This window comes from Homalodisca vitripennis, chromosome 1 (assembly GCF_021130785.1).
Source record: "Homalodisca vitripennis isolate AUS2020 chromosome 1, UT_GWSS_2.1, whole genome shotgun sequence".
NCBI classification, from domain to species: Eukaryota; Metazoa; Arthropoda; class Insecta; order Hemiptera; family Cicadellidae; genus Homalodisca; species Homalodisca vitripennis.
The window spans coordinates 17,687,357-17,703,887 of record NC_060207.1 but is presented as its reverse complement, the minus strand read 5'-3'; the positions used below and the strand labels follow the sequence as shown (position 1 = coordinate 17,703,887).

The window sequence follows — 16,531 nt, the reverse complement described above, 5'->3', positions numbered from 1 at the left end:
ATCATACAAATCTTGTATTAAGCTTTATTCAACTAATATTGCATTTTAAATTGTAAAAATATTTATACTGTCTCAAATGTTTGATTAAAACCTGACGATGGCATCTTGGATGTCGAAAAGCCTCGTTGTGTGTTCCTTAAAAAAAAAAAAAAAAAAAAAAACTGTTTTCAATATGTTCTCCAATGGAATATAAAAGATTGTCGAAATCTGAGTTTCGGTTTTGATGATGTATGATAAACGTATTATAACCATTAAAATGTTCAACGTAGTAAAGTTTTTCACATAGGAACTTTCAAGTTCAATTACAATTAGTATTAACATAAAACGTTTGCAATTTGAAGCAGTATTAAATTCGAGTATATGTTTTGCAGTTTTGGAGAAACCAATTCGCATCTAGTGTGCAACTATGTTTAGAGAATTCGTATAGTTTTAAACAGTCTTTCTAATTGCAGGCTGCACACACATATTCATTTTATTGTAATAGTACCATATTAAAATTAGGAGTATTTTACTACCTTATATTGTATATAGATTTTAGATACGTATAGGTTTAAATGAATAGTTTAAACTTATTCAATTATTACTTTTTATTCCATTATTAACATTTTTTCATTAAAACGTTCAATTATGTATAAAACTACATTTCGTGAATTGCGTTGAAACCTCAAGAAGCAGCTCGATGCAAACAGGTGAATCAATGTAATTAAGAAGCGATTAAAAATTAATTAAACATCGATTCTATAGGTCAGACCCTAAGGTCGTTTCATTGTGGGCTACAAACGATCAATACGGTTGTTATTGCAAACAACTCAGCGTGACTTGTCTTTACTGCTACGAAAAGTTGAAAAGAGAGGCTTGTAAGGCGAAAGTTGAAAGCAGCGGACAAGTATTGGCGCTGATGTAGGGGTGGTTATTGATATTCGAGACTGCCAGGGGTACTAAGTACATGTAGCTGGGCTGTGGTTGCTAAGTTTATGTGCATTCCTGACCGAGCGTTCACTCTGCATACATTTCATCTCCTTTCTAGGAAATGCTAGTAGCGACGCGCAGGCTTTGTAGAACTATCAATTCAAATAGTCCTTGGCAACAAGTATCTTATTCACTTTTACTATATTTTTGCTTTTGCGCTAATTATTAATCTACTTGAGCTGGATTTATGGATTCACGGTAATTATGAAATTTCATTAGTCCACTAATTGCTTTTTTAATCTTACTAATTTCAACATTTTACCAACTCATTAATTTTGAACAAAAGGGGAATACGATCGAACTACTTCAATTTTACCCGTACTAGGTGTATTTCACACTCTGCAATTTCTGAAAATACTGAACTACCTTTATACTGAAGTGTATGAAGGGGTTTCACACACTTGCTATCTGTATGTGTTAAAACAACTGAAACACTACGTTTCGAGAACTGGTAACTGTCTTCTTCATCAGGTGTTAGAAACTTGTAGTTATGGTTGGAAGGGTTGATTCAATGTGAATGTTGAGTTTAGCTCCAGTTCACCTTCCTCTTAGTGCAATGTCTGGAAAATGACGTCACAGACTTGACTCCTGGAATCTGGAGTCACGTTCGTCTGAAGAGATCCATTAAAAGCAGGCGACGAATTAGCTCATAATGAAATGTTTACATCATTTCAATATAAGAGACACCTAGAATACAAAATATAGTGTGATCTAGGTGAAGAGGTATTCTCTTGTTTCATTAGGTATACAGATTTCAGATTCATCACTAAATGGAAATGAAGTGGAGCTTCACGCATTCACGTAATGTTAAGTATGCATCGATGAACATGCTATAATAAGTGAGTAAAGTTAGTAAAATAAGATGTCTTATTTTACCAGGCAAAGTAGGGCTAAGAAGCCCTCTCTAACACAACCTGGGGACTAACGGCTTAAAGGTGACTTTCGAACCACAACCAACGGCCGGGCAAGCGGGCTGCTTGCAAGGACAGGATCGCTCAGCAGCGGTCACCCATCCACGCAGCAGCCACGCTAGGATGGATAACCGCTGAGCGATTATAGCCTACTTAACAAAAAAAGTTATCAACAACAATAACAAATTTTCTGTTATATATTACTACTTATGGATGTTTATCTCGATTTCAAATTAATTCATTTGTTAATTTATGTAGCACTACTAGAGTTTCTGGTAATATAGAAGAAGTTTAACAATACGATAACATAATGCATATTTCTATAAAATTCCATTATCAGTCACGGTGTACGCATGTTGCCATAAGTGTAATAATACGTCACATAAACTACGTCACTTCAAGATGGTTATCAGCGTTAACCTAGGTGCTCACGGACTCAAGCCTAGTGATCCTTTTGTGCGTCTCATTGCAATAAAGTTTCAAGCTCTGTGTAAAAAATTTTATAGCAAAATTATATAAAATGCAAGGAGATAAATATGAGTATCCATTACATTACAAGCCTCATCACGTGTCGCATTGCTACGCTTCGCTGAAGTTGCACGCAATTTAAAATCTATAGCTTATTTAATATTACACTACGTGTACTATTATACTATACCATATGTTAAAATCTCATGATATTACTCAGTTTGTTTACAGATTGATTTATTCTGGAATTCTTTCGTTGCCATCTGCTTACGCTCAGTTAAATCTGACATGCACCATCATAGAACTCGATGTTCTTCACAAAGAAATAAAGCTTCATATAAAAGTTTAAGTTCGTTCTCAAGATGTCCAGACAGATAGATAGATAAACCAACAGACAGAAATGAAATTTTCAAGCCCCTCCAGTCATAGGCTTCGCTAACGCTCAGCAATTACCTTAATACTGTGTTATATAAGTATATTACGTCCATTGGGAAATTCGTGGTAATTCATCATTAGGAATAGTTAATTCAAAACGTCTTTGACTGACCAAAAATAAAACAAAGTAGTTTTTGATGCAGCCTTTTTGTCTGGGACTGTTAGTACGTTGTAGAACGTGTAACCAGTCTCTCAGAAAGTCTTACAAGTCTCTTCTTGCATCTGTAGTCCCATATGCACGAATTACAATCAACACCCTAATACAGACTGAGCCGATAGTCACGATTCGTGGCCAGACACAAGAAACTCCACAATTCACCTTGAAATTCCAAATGGTAAGAAATCTTTTAGAACCGTGAGAACACAAAAACGCGTTTAGTAATGGTGGACTGCACTTCACCTTACTTCAAAAACAATTTAATACCTTAAATTGTTAGACATTATTAAACTAATCTGATAATAAACGAGGTGTTTTCTTTGCTTGAAGTTTATTTTTGACGATGGAAGGATTGTGAAGGAAACAGGATTTTCCTGGACATTTGCCATCGTTCAGTAAAACAAGCTGTTTTATTGCTACTAATATTTAAAGTTGTTTGTAACTTTAAACGTGTAGTCAAAAAAGGAATAACATTATATATGAATGAAGCACTTTGCATTGACTTTTCAAAAATGGTAACAACCCTTGTAATAACCCTTCACCGGATTTCGAAGGATTTTAAAACTACTTCAAGGTCAGTTATAAAAGTTGAGGCACATTTTCCAACATACTTTTCCGCATAACATCCATGTCTACCAATGTACATATTGGACGGGAAAACACTCGATTCATCGAGCCTGAGGTAAGTGTGTCCATCGTTATTAAGGATCAGAAAGGGCCTTCTTGACTTCGTGTAATGGTCCGTCCGTCTGTCCGTCGTCCTTTTGTACCATAACTCTCGATAGTGCATACGTTCCTCTTGGGACAAGGAATATATTTAGAGCTAAAGGGCTAAGAATAGACCGCCTGCCCACCTGTGTGATAAATGTTTATAGAAGATTCCTTGAAACTTGAAACTCAGTATATAGTGTGAATAATTAAGAGTATGGATACACTCTGTCCAGTTTTTTATAGATAAAGAAAGAGGAACAGAACTCGTGACACCTTTCTATGAAATTTATTTTAAATCAATTTTAATGTGCTGCCATTTTGTACTGGCTGAGATAGAAAGATCTGGTTTTCACTGTTGTTCTTCTTTCATCAAGACTTTTTAAATGAGGTATCACTTAATGGGTTTTTACGTTTAAAACTTTTGAGCCACCCCCTCCCCAAATTCCCATTTTGGGGAAATCGGCAAAGTTATAACAGTGACTAAAACGTTCACTTATATTTTCTAGAAAGGAGTCCCGAGTTTCATCCCTCCATCTTTATCCATAAAAACGATCCATAAAAACGAAACAAGAGTGTATCGATACTATTAACTCACAAGCCCTAGCTTTCTCTTGATCCCAAGAAGAACCTCATTAATTTATGGTCACAACGTCAAAGGATAGTACACACACTCGTTTGCCTGTCTGTATGTGCAATAATTATTGAAAGTAAGGACCTAGAGACTTGAAACTCGGTCCATTCCTTTCTTTTTGGCCCAAGGAGAACTCTGTTGATTTTGGAGCCTTGCTTAACTCAAGTTAGATCATCAATAACAATAATTGGGTTTATTCTTGGACTCTATTGATACTCATAACTTAAACAGTCACAAAATTTTAAACCTTTATAAATAATACGATAGGTGCCAATTTTTAGAACTAAAAATACATAATACTGATATTTGTTTGCGTACAATTAAGGCCCATACAGTAAAACACATTATGTACGTACATAATAATTTCCTTTATGGAAGATCTTTTTTCCAAATACGACTCAAAACTGATTCAAAATCCATTCTGCATTTCCACAGTACTCGTCGCGGTCAGACAATAATTGGATTTCGGTTCTGGGGAGCAGATAAGGCAGGCACAATAATGGAGTTCCGCTGAGCCGAGTATTCGTATTTGAATTGTTGGGGGCTGAGGTTGCGGAAGGATAGGGGTTGGGGAGTTGTGGGGGATGGGGGGATATTTGCGTCAGCTAAACAGCTTGTACTTCGCGCTAAGCTATACACAAGTTCCTCCTTCCGAGCGAAGCATTCAGAGTCGTAATGTAACAACACTGTTGTTTTTATTGACAATTAATTTAATTATTATAATTTTAGGTAGAGTTTCCTAAGATTTCTCTGCATAATATGACCATAAAAAGCATTTTCCCGTATCTAAATAGATCATAACCAAAATTAAGCCTATATTTCGGGACTTGACAGAGAAACAGATTTTGGAAAAATGTCGAAAGAGCAAAACCGGACTCGAAATGAGTCAATGAATAATGTTACTGTACATGGTCTGTGATCCCAAAACGGATCTTTGTGACATTACCTACACTGAAGTATGGTGTTTTTACTGCAGTTTGTGTATTTAATGGTGGTTACATAAGTAGAGCAAAAATTATGGAACTTAAGATTTGAAAGCAGGAAAAAATCTAGTGAATACGATCATAAATTTAGAGCGAATTAAATTGCAAAAAGCAGCTAATGACCTCGAAAAGAAAACCAGACAGGCCAGGACTCTTAAAAAAGGAAGCTTGAGGATCTATTTGATATGAACAGGAAGATCCAGACAACCCTACATACTTCTCTGGACATTATTAAACAGGTACATAGCTTTACTTTTGTTTCTTTTAGCGAGTTACGAAACCTGTGTTTTAAATATTTTTATGTCAATTTTTCAGCTCAGGAGGCTCATAAAGTAGAGAAATTGTTACAGCATGTCTTTTGTAATATAGGGGGTTTAAAAATTGTTAATTCCAAGTGTAAAAAAATTATTTGAAAATATGTTTTGGACGATTAAAATTACAGAAAATAATTATTTGGTAAAATATGTATGCTTAGTTTTGTTTATTTTGTGTATGGGTCAATAATAGTCCAATGAATTAACAAAAAATCAGAGTCCGACCTTGATTAGTTCTAGTGATAAACATCATAAAGTTGACATTACGGAAGAGGAAGTCGGACTCCCTTCAGAAAATCTCGTTTGTCAGCCCAACTGTGTTGGGCAGGGGTTAAACTGTAAAAGTATGGAAGGGGTTAAAAAGTCAAATATTTTTTATCTTAGTACGATAAAAATCAACCTCTAGATAAGCCAATAACAGTTATGTCGCTTGAAGGTTATTTTTCGCGATGGAAGGATTGTGAAGGAAACAGGATTTTTCCGGACATTTGCCATCGTTCAGTGAAACAAGAAATCAGTAACACTACGTTTCGAGATCTGCAATCTGATCTCTTCTTCTGGTAAAGAACTAACCTAATACATAATTACAAACTAGGTTAAAATAAACAAATCTTATAAAAAAAAAATAAATAAAAAATGCGTTGTGGCACGCCTAAGTCAGGAATCACAACCAACCATGTTGTTTGTCAACTTCACTAACATGCACTTAATAAAATGTGCCGGGATTATCGGAGAATATTAGAAGAGTAGGTAGAAAGTACAACATTAGAACCGCGTTTAAAACACACAACACTCGTAGACAAAGTCTCGTAAAAACAAAACGAAAAAATGGCACATAGGATTCCAAGATTTGTTTATTTTAACCTAGTTTGTAATTATGTATTAGGTTAGTTCTTTACCTGAAGAAGAGATCAGATTGCAGATCTCGAAACGTAGTGTTACTGATTTCTTGTTTCACTGAACGATGGCAAATGTCCGGAAAAATCCTGTTTCCTTCAGTTATGTCGCCTTTAAATAACGAGATAAATATACTGGCTATCACCATTTCCATACAACTAGTCGGTCTTCATTTGATTAGTTGGGGCTGATTTACGTATCTGAAGTTTGCTTTTAAGTGAGTACTGTAAAGCTAAAAAAATTGCTTCATATTCCAAACCTTTTGATACCCTCTCGCTGAAATTAACCTAACTGACGATCAGTTCCTTACTCGAGTATAATTCCTCTATCGATTTACTCGATAAACAAGGTTGTGTGCTTGTTCAGTGAAAATTGACTCCCGGCTACTGGATTATTATTACGCCAGGCAATAAAAAAGACTCCAGTCCACTATCAAACCAGTCTCAAATCCTGATCTACAGGTCAGGTTGCAGGATCGCACATCCAATGGCTATATACATGACCGTTTATACTAAACCTTAAGGAATTATAAGATCGTATTTTGTTTTAAAATTACATACTTGTACGTTCACGACAACATGTACCCCACCTGGTACACGTGATCTTTCACAACTTCCGTCGTGTACCAGATCGGGTACACTGGGATTTCGTAAAGTGCGTCGTTGCGTTCCGATGGGGTACACGTTGCTATGCAATGTCCTTATTGCGTTTTTATTCTTTGCACGTTTTTGTAGTTTATTAAATTTGTTCCCACTTTAAAATAAATAAATACCTTGGACTATTTTGTATTCCGTCGGGCACACGATTGCTTAATATTTAAGTTAAATTATTTTTTTAAGGTACCCTTGGGGTAAATGGAGAAAATTGATAAAACATGTTGAAATAGGACAGAGCAGCGTGGAGTATCTTTTACTATTATTCAATAAGTAATTTTTCTCTTAAAATTTATGTTACTGTGGTATGTAAATATAGTAGTTTATTAAGTTTTTTTTTTCTTTAAAATAAGCGTGCTTCAGTGTATAAAAGAAAACCTTTAATATTTGTCATTTTAGGTTTGGCGGTCTGTGGCAATGTTTAAAACATATATTTTCCTTAAAATAAGTGTGTTCTGTTTACTTTTAAATTCACGAAGGATAAGTTTAAGTTTCATTAATTCTGTTTGGTACGCCATTAAGAGTGTAACAATAAATGAATTCATGGGATTAGTAAATATAAATAGTTATAGTGTCTGCAACCGCAAATGAACTCTTTATCTAAATGATAAACTTATCTGTTGGAACCCTAATCAGGCTTTGCCTTTGGGACCCTATTTTCCTATTACAACTATATTTGATTTGCCATAACAGAATTTTATTTTATGTTAGTATAATATGATTTTGTCATGGTACTAATATTTGTGTTTTTTTTTAGGAAATAAATCATTTATTTATGATGTTTTGTGCGAAATTGCGAAGTGAATTCCACAAATTTCTCGTTATACTTATATTTTTAACGTAAAACACCGGTTACGGGTTTTTGCTATTACTATTGAAAAAGTGCAGGACAAATAAAAAAGTCCGGAAAAAACCGTCTTCGTGAACGTGTTAAATTAAATTTCGAAGAATGAATCGGGTGTTATCGATTTATATTTTAAAACATATTTAAATTTAAACATGATTAGGGATATCCTACAGTGAGAACTGGGAAACTGTTGAAGTGATGCGGAAAACTTTGCGAATAAGTTTGTTTCACTGGATTTGAATCTTGAGATGAAATGTGTACTCGTTGGAGAATTGTATTCAATTTCTTCCTCCCTAAGCGTTGTTATCGCTATCGTTTGTTTCCACACAAAATAGTAGACTTTAATGATAGTGAGTAAATACTTTGTCTGCATATAAATAAGTTAGTAATGAAAGCTTTGTATTTCAAATAGTTATTGATAATATAATAATGCACTAAATTGCATCGTACATTTAGAGTACACCGTAAAATATTCGATCTGTTGCAATATTAATACAATTAAAAACATGGGCCATAAAATCCATACGTATGTTTTAAACACGAATGAATCATTGGTTTCAAATATACTAACAATTACAATTTCTTTACATCCATAATTGAAATAATTAAATACATTTTGAATAATGAAACGATACTGAAAACTTGAATACTCTAGGAGTATTATTCAACTTGAATATCGTTGTAAAATCATGGAGTGTCCTTGGGTGACGTTTATTTATTGGCTGACCGTTAGCAAAGTCTATTACTCAGGAAGCTGGCAAAGTTTCTTGTCTGTCTATCAATCTGTCCACATTATATCACCATATAGCTTCTTTAGAGCCAGTTGAGCTACAAATTTGAAATTTTACATTTAGCTTCGTATTGTATACATAGATTTTAATGAAAATGTCCCTCAATGGGATTTGGCTGAGCGTCAGCGAAGCCTAACAGGCTCCAGGATATCGAGAATGGATTGAGATCTGACTTGAAATGCTTACCACTCAAGGATTTCACTTTTCTATCTGGGAATCTTGGTAAAAATATTACATATTATTATTACAATATCACATAACAATTTTGGCAAAATGTACGTGATGAGTGAACCCATTCTTAGAGAATGAGGTAGGGTTAGTCTCTCTAACTTTAGGTTTTCTCTGTAATATATTACAGTAACTGTACTTATTTCCGGTTCTTGGCAAAAAATCTTATCCTTGGATTCCAATTCCTTAGTGCTGCAATTCTATATCTGAAATTAGTCTTACTCAAATAAAACAAGAAGGTTTTCCGTCGCATGACATAATGGAAACTTTCAAAACCTTCAAGAAAGATTGGTCAATATTCCTGTCCTTGATAATAAACCAGGAAAGAATCCAGTAAAGTCAGCAAAAAACATGACCTTTTGGTATCTGTCTTGAGTATGGAGGAGGAAACACATTACGTTTGTTTAAGGTCTTTAATTTGATATCCGATTCACATGCGAATCTCTAATGAACTAGACCTAATTATGGACCTGTGGAAACTATTACTAAACGGAATCTACAAGAGAACTGCATAGATGAAGCGGTTTAAACGTATCGCTCATCTACTCCCACCTCCTTAATAGAGGTGCAACTTATCGAGATCGTCCTCTTACTCCACCTCATCAGCGGCACTATTTAGCAATTACGCACTGGGATCACTTAGCGTCTACTGGCTAGCTTCCTGCAATCAGCCGTAATACACACGGAGCGGCGCTGCAGCAGATGCGGCACCAGTGGCTTTTTGGATTCAGTTTTAATACACACGGTGAAGCAGCAGACGCGGCACCAGTGGCCTTTTTGGATTCAGTTTTAATACACACGGTGAAGCAGCAGCAGACGCGGCACCAGTGGCTTTTTGGATTCAGTCGTACGTAATACGCACAGCGCAGCAGCAGACGCGGCACCAGTGGCCTTTTGGATTTAGTTTTAATACACACGGTGAAGCAGCAGACGCGGCACCAGTGGCCTTTTGGATTCAGTCGTAATACGCACAGCGCAGCAGCAGACGCGGCACCAGTGGCCTTTTGGATTCAGTTTTAATACACACGGCGCTACTGCAGACGTGGCACCAGTGGCAACAAGCTATAGATATATTCATAGGTAAGCACCTGGCGTTTTTGAAGCCAGCTTTTCCGCAGGTGATGACGTACAACTTGTCGTCTGCCAACTCCAGGGTCCTGTGGATCCTCACGGCGATTGGAAGCGACCTCTCCTCCGTCTTCTGCAACAAAAAACCAATCGTTAAACCTATTGTTTCAAGAAGATAAAATTAATAGAATAATATATTTTTACTATACTAAACTTGAAAATATATTTGTCTAGCAACTAAGTAACTAATTGGTAACTAGTTCATCCCCCCTCTAATCACCAATTGGCAAATTATAATCGAGTACTAGTTTATACGAATCAGTAATTAAGTCTTCTTAATATTCTAACTAGAGATTGATTTATAAGTCGTATGTTGGGGACTCTATGTTTCTACCGTACATTTAGGGATGGATGTCAATATCAAATGAGAAAAGAAAGATGAAGTTTTTTGGTCATTTGTCCGTGATTAGGCACATATCAAACTACACATCTAATAATTAGCACTAATTTACAGTAAATTGAATTTAAATAAAATAAGATGAGTAGGTTTATGTTCTTAATATAAACGATTTTCAATCACTGAACTGTATATTTGCTGGATTTTTATTTTTATTTTTTACTTGTTACTATAGAAGCATAATTTTCTTTGTTGTATATTGTAAGCCAGTTGTTATCTAGTGAGTAAGGTATAGAAGTGTATTGATAAGCCGAATGCTAGTGATAAGACACAGATGCCACAGAGAGCGACTCGGCTGTTGAAGCACGTTAAGAAACTGGACTCTGACACAAACAGTGTTTTATTTTGCTATGTTTATACTGGCCACAATACTTGTAAAAGTGGCCAGATAATTCCAAGATGTTCATTTTTTTCATATTGACTTTGTTGTTTTTGGAAGTAATAAAATCATTTATTCATTTAATTTACCATACCTCGGATCTCGTTACTGTAGTGCATATGTACTAATTGCTAATTTACAAAAGATGTACATTTAGCCTTAACCGCGTCTTCTGTGCAAACTGTGATACAATCGATTCCAATTTTCCACGAAATATAGAAAATTGTTTATGTTAAGATGATAGCTCATTAAGATAACTTCCCTGTACACAAAAAAGGAGATATATTTGTAAAACCCCACATAAAAGTACTGGTATTCAAAGTAGTAAAGTTAGGCATTTTGAAATAAGGCCAAAATAAGGATGGCTGAAGAATGTGTTGTTTTTATTTATAAAAAAATTAATTTTGTGCAGATAAATATTTCCTCAAATTATGTTTTATTAAAAATATCATTTCCTTAAGTTATGAATTAATAAAAAAGCATGTCACTCTTTGAAGCTAAAAATCCAGTACAAACTGTAAAACCTTCTTATTTTTGCCCTCAGCCGTTTTTATTGGGCTTGACTTCCAATACCTACAGTTTGATTTTCTAAAGAAGATCCCTGTCGGAGCTGAGTCCCAGCGACCTCTCCTACACGCAAAACGTCTACCATACTAAAATATACACCTATATTACCTCAGAAATAACGTGTTACTGATTGGGTAGTATTTACCCATGTATCTGAAAAAAAGATTTTGTGTGTTATTGTGGATTATAGTAACCAGAAATATGGAGAAAACACGGTTTTCTATTTAACACTCCACTTTAACTCATCATTACTTCAAGAGTAATGACAGTAAAAAAATTCTTTTACAGAATGTTTAGTATGTATCTTGATGAACGGCATACCAAAAATTGAGAGCTCTAAATTAATAATGAAAGGGGTAATTAATTATTTTGTAAACCCTTACGAAATCGGTTATTAGTATTATTGCCAATATTATGAGATATTGACAATACTGTATGATAATGTAGGTACTGGTCGTGAATGCTGATAATGATTCTTGGTAATTCTATTTTACACCATCCCACAAATATAAGACATTTAAAAAGAGATTTTGGTGATTACAACGGGTGAGCAGTGACTGCTTCCTGGAATGGGAGTACAGTCTGTGTCTTCAGGCGAGAATATTGTGGCCGAGCGTCATCGTTCCCCAGAGGTCAATGAGTTGACATAACCAACTTATAACTTCTTTCCATATTCATAGTTCATTCCTGTTTGTTCAGATGAAACATTGATTAGGTTAGTAATATCGTATTATTAATTTTAAAGTACTGATTGAATATAAGTATGCCAATTTCACAGCATGACACGTAACATACCCACATTTAAGTAGGTAGTACTGTACTATTAACCATTTTACAGTCTTAATGCAATGTGTAAGCCTTCACTTTTTTAATAAGTTTCCTTCTTTAAATACTTATAATTTCAGGCGGAGTGATTAAAATTGCTCTTTCTACTTTTACTCTATCCAGGTAATAGCTATCCAGGTAACCTTAAATAGCTATAAATTTAATATAAAAATACTTTCCAAACACAAAATCGATTGAAATTATGAAGTTTCTGTGATATATATTTATCCACATAAAAAATATTTCAAAAATCTAATTAACATAATTAAATAAAATAGCTATAAATTTGACATAAAAAATATTTTCAAACCCAAAGTCGATTGCAATTATAAAGTTTCTGTGATATATTCATCCACGTAACAAATATTTTAAAATTTTAATTGACAAAATAAAAAAAGCTTAGTTCAATACCGTACGTATCCCATATACACTGTTCGTGTCCTGCAGGAACAGTTTAACTTATTTATTCACTTGAATATTTATACGCAGACAGTACACGCACTGGTACGCAGTCTACAGTTCAATAATACCAGAGCTGCACGCCTCGACTCTGCTTGTATTGATCACGTGATTATTATACACAAGACGTCAGCTCGGCTCGCACCGTGCGTCTCGATCGACAATTCGCTTTTCAACCACCGAATCCGCCCTTCACAATTCTGATGCGAGTTTCCTGCTGGTTGCATTAAAAAAGGTGTCGCCATAACACTATTGACGCCAGGTTCAACCTGGCCCTTCAATGTAATGTAACTTTAAATTTTATAAATCAATAAACCCAAAATACCGAGTTTGTGTTGCTTTTAGAAATAAAATAATCGGATATCGAATTATTAAACAATCGATACGGGTCTGACTAGTTTATTTATATCGATCGACTCGACTGGGCACTCTTTTAATTCCATTACAAAATTGCGTTAATGTTATACTAACGGCAATCTTGATTTTAGTCCCACAAAAGCAATGTTACAGCTCTTTTTTGGTTGCAGTATGGAAGTTGTATAATTTTAAAGAAATAATTAATATGCATTGAATCAATTTTTATTTTTGAAATACATTTTTACTGGATATACAGAAAAGTATTTTAAAACTTTTTGTGTTATTGTAAAATATTAAAAAGGTATACAGTAAAAAACTAAAAGTGTAAAACGAGTCCCTTGTACGAGAATCACAGCATCCGGGTATGTTTGAACCCTTTTCCTTCCCTTTCTTTTTTCTTTTTGATTTTTAATAATGTATGTATTAATAACTCCCCCCCCTCCTATTGGACGAAGAGGATAGATTCCAATTCTCGAAACGTTGCGTTATACGTTTTGTAACGTATAACGATTTTAACATCCAAGTGCTTAACACTTTGCGTGCTATTGTTGACTGGTTTATTGTGTAAATATTCTTTGCTGTGTTTTATCTGACTTCTTTTATATGTAACAATGAGTGAATAAAACTTTTGTAGACAATGAAAACCATCTCTCAGAGGCATTAGACGAGAGTATTAGCTCAACATTTTTCAGTAGTAACAGGTTGATGCTGTTTATCAAGCGGAAGTGTTCTTTTTTTAATCTATTGTTTTGGTTGAAACAGTCATTCCTATTTCCCATAGTAGTTTGTTTTGGTCAAACAAAAGTTCGGCCATTCAGTATGAAAACCTCCTTGCATATGTATATAATTAATTTCATAAGTGAATTGATCCCCAGGAAATTTCTTCAGCTGTAAAGAAACAAAATAAAATACTTTTACGACATTTATTTTAAAACTTGAGTGCCAAAGGCTGTGGAAAAATTAACCGTGCCATACATAACAAATAATAACCAGCTGTAACAAACATTAACAATGCAAAAAAACTCAATGTCTATTCAGTATACAGTTCTTCAATACAGATATTGCTCTAAGCACTAAAATATGATAATTGCAAAATCATAGCAAATTGGATCAGTGATTCAAAACTTCATAAAAGGCTCTGATCAAAATTTATGAATTGAGTGGTCATCAATACGAATAATATTATTTACTGTAGTAGTATGTGGTCGAATGTGTTGATGTGGTGTACGCGTGTGAGTAGGCGGGATGGCGAGAACTAGAGGACATGCATGTACAGAAACAGGTCAGCGCGCCAGCCCCGGGCTGAGGTTGATGTCGATGCTAATTCAACTAACGGTATGATAGCAATCACGCGCGAATTAACCAGGCTTAACCCAGTGCCAGCTAGACAATGCCTCGTGCAGCGACAGCAACAAAGGCATCACTGGACCGGACCGGACCGGCGGACTGGACCGGCTGTTTCACAACGGCGATGTTATCGGTGAGGCAGTGGCAGTGGTACATATGTCTGCCGTGCTCCGACCTATCGTGTCTCCCTTGTCTGTTGTCTGGCAAACTTGTGACAACTCTGACAACCCTGACAACACAGACCTATCACGCTATCACTATATTTAGAACTGATGGTTTGTTTAATTAAACGGGAATCGTTCAGCAAAACCCAACAATCGGTGAGACAAGCGGAGTTTTTATACAAAATATCCACGAAAAGTATTATTACTCAGTATTTACAGTGAAGTTAGTACTACTAACTTGAATACTATACAAAGGAAGTATTGACAAAATTAAACTGTACTAGTTTAACTTATATACAAACACAATTAATCTATGATTAAATCAGATGTTGTTCACAACAGGTGATATGTTTAAAACAGATTATTAATAAAACCACTAAAGTAATAGAAAGTTTACTTTGAACTTGTGACTAAAATGTAGACAATGTATTCACCAATGTATTTCTTATGGAGATTTCTTCTACCCCAGGGGTCAGTCCGGTTAATTTTTCCCATCGCCTTTATCACTCAAGTTTGAAAATAAATTTTGTAAAAATATCTTATGTTCTAAACAGCTTGAGAAATTTCATGGGGATAAATCAACTTATGAAATTAAATATATAAATAGACATGGAGGTTTTCATACTGAAACGTCGAACTACAACCTGTATTGAAAATAAGTTATCTAGGCTTGTCAAAAACCTTTTTTATTTTCAGCTCAAAACTACCCTAAACGATTTAATTGAAAACACGATCCATATCTATAATTATACTACACTAGATAAAATAAAGAGGGATTAATTTAATTTTACGAAGTTATCAACGCACTTGTTAACAATTCCTTAAATTGCCATACACAATAAAATACTTAAGGCCATAGAAAATACGAAGTGGACGTGTAATTCTTTATGGTTTGGCAGTTGTGATGGCATTACTTAGCTTTCAACGCAATACAAGGAACCAAAACAATTAAGCCATCAGCAACGGTCGCGTATAGACCGGTCACGTAACAATTGCTGTAACAGATCAGTTCGATCAAAAGCAAGAGCGGTGGCAATCCCAATCATTTGAGGACAACAGAGGACCATCGAGTGCTGAGACGGCGTGTGGGAAGGCGCAGGACAAGGACATTGTAGCGGCTAGCGGCTACCGGAACATCGGCTCAAGTCGATGATTAATTGGTTGGGTGCAACGATCGGTTCCCACAGAGACGCGAACACCGTCAACCACGTGTGAACCGACTGCTGTGGGCCGGACCCGCGCAGTAATGCGGGGACCGTTGGTCCCCCCGCTCCCCTCGACCATCTGCGGAGTCTTAGCGGGACGGTACTTCAGCAGTTCTACACCAAAACCTTATATTATTCTTGTAAATTTGAAATTAAACACTCAATAGAAAACTTATTTGTAAAAGTTGAGTTTAGCTCCAAGCCACCTTCCTCTTGCGTGCAGCATCTGATATCTGATGGTGTCGCTGACTTGACTCCTGAAGTCTGGAGTCATGTTCGTCTGAAGGGATCCAATAGTCGGCGACGATGAAAGAAGAAGCTCAAAATGAACTCTGCACCGGTTCAATATCAGACTACAGAATGTAGTGCAATCTAGGTGAAGAGGCATTCTCATTATCTAATCAAGTGCACTAAGATGTTAACTGACACGATCCCAAAGAGGAGAAAGGTGAACTGGAACTAAAGTCAACATTCGCAGTGAATCAACCCTTCCCACCATAGCTGTGTGCGTTATGTGTTATTTGTAAAAGTTTTACAAATTACCTTAAAAATCCTTATCATATTTTAAACGACTGACAAATACTGGATGCAAAAACATAGCCGTACCTTACTGGCCGCCCTGGAGTTCCTTGAAGGCAGTTGAAAGATTTTAAAAGTCCCACATTTTTGGCACATTGGTTAGGGAAATATTAAATAAAGAAATAACGA

At 35.4% G+C, this 16,531-nt stretch overlaps 1 protein-coding gene across 1 annotated transcript in view; it reads right to left on the bottom strand.

Moving 5' to 3' along the window:
• The window catches only part of LOC124357838, a 186,745-nt gene that overhangs the window by 31,323 nt on the left and 138,891 nt on the right, over window positions 1-16,531 (bottom strand). Inside the window, exon 4 of the mRNA XM_046809909.1 lies at window positions 10,084-10,196. Coding sequence (XP_046665865.1) covers window positions 10,084-10,196 — 113 coding nt within the window. The remainder of the gene's footprint in view (window positions 1-10,083; window positions 10,197-16,531) is intronic.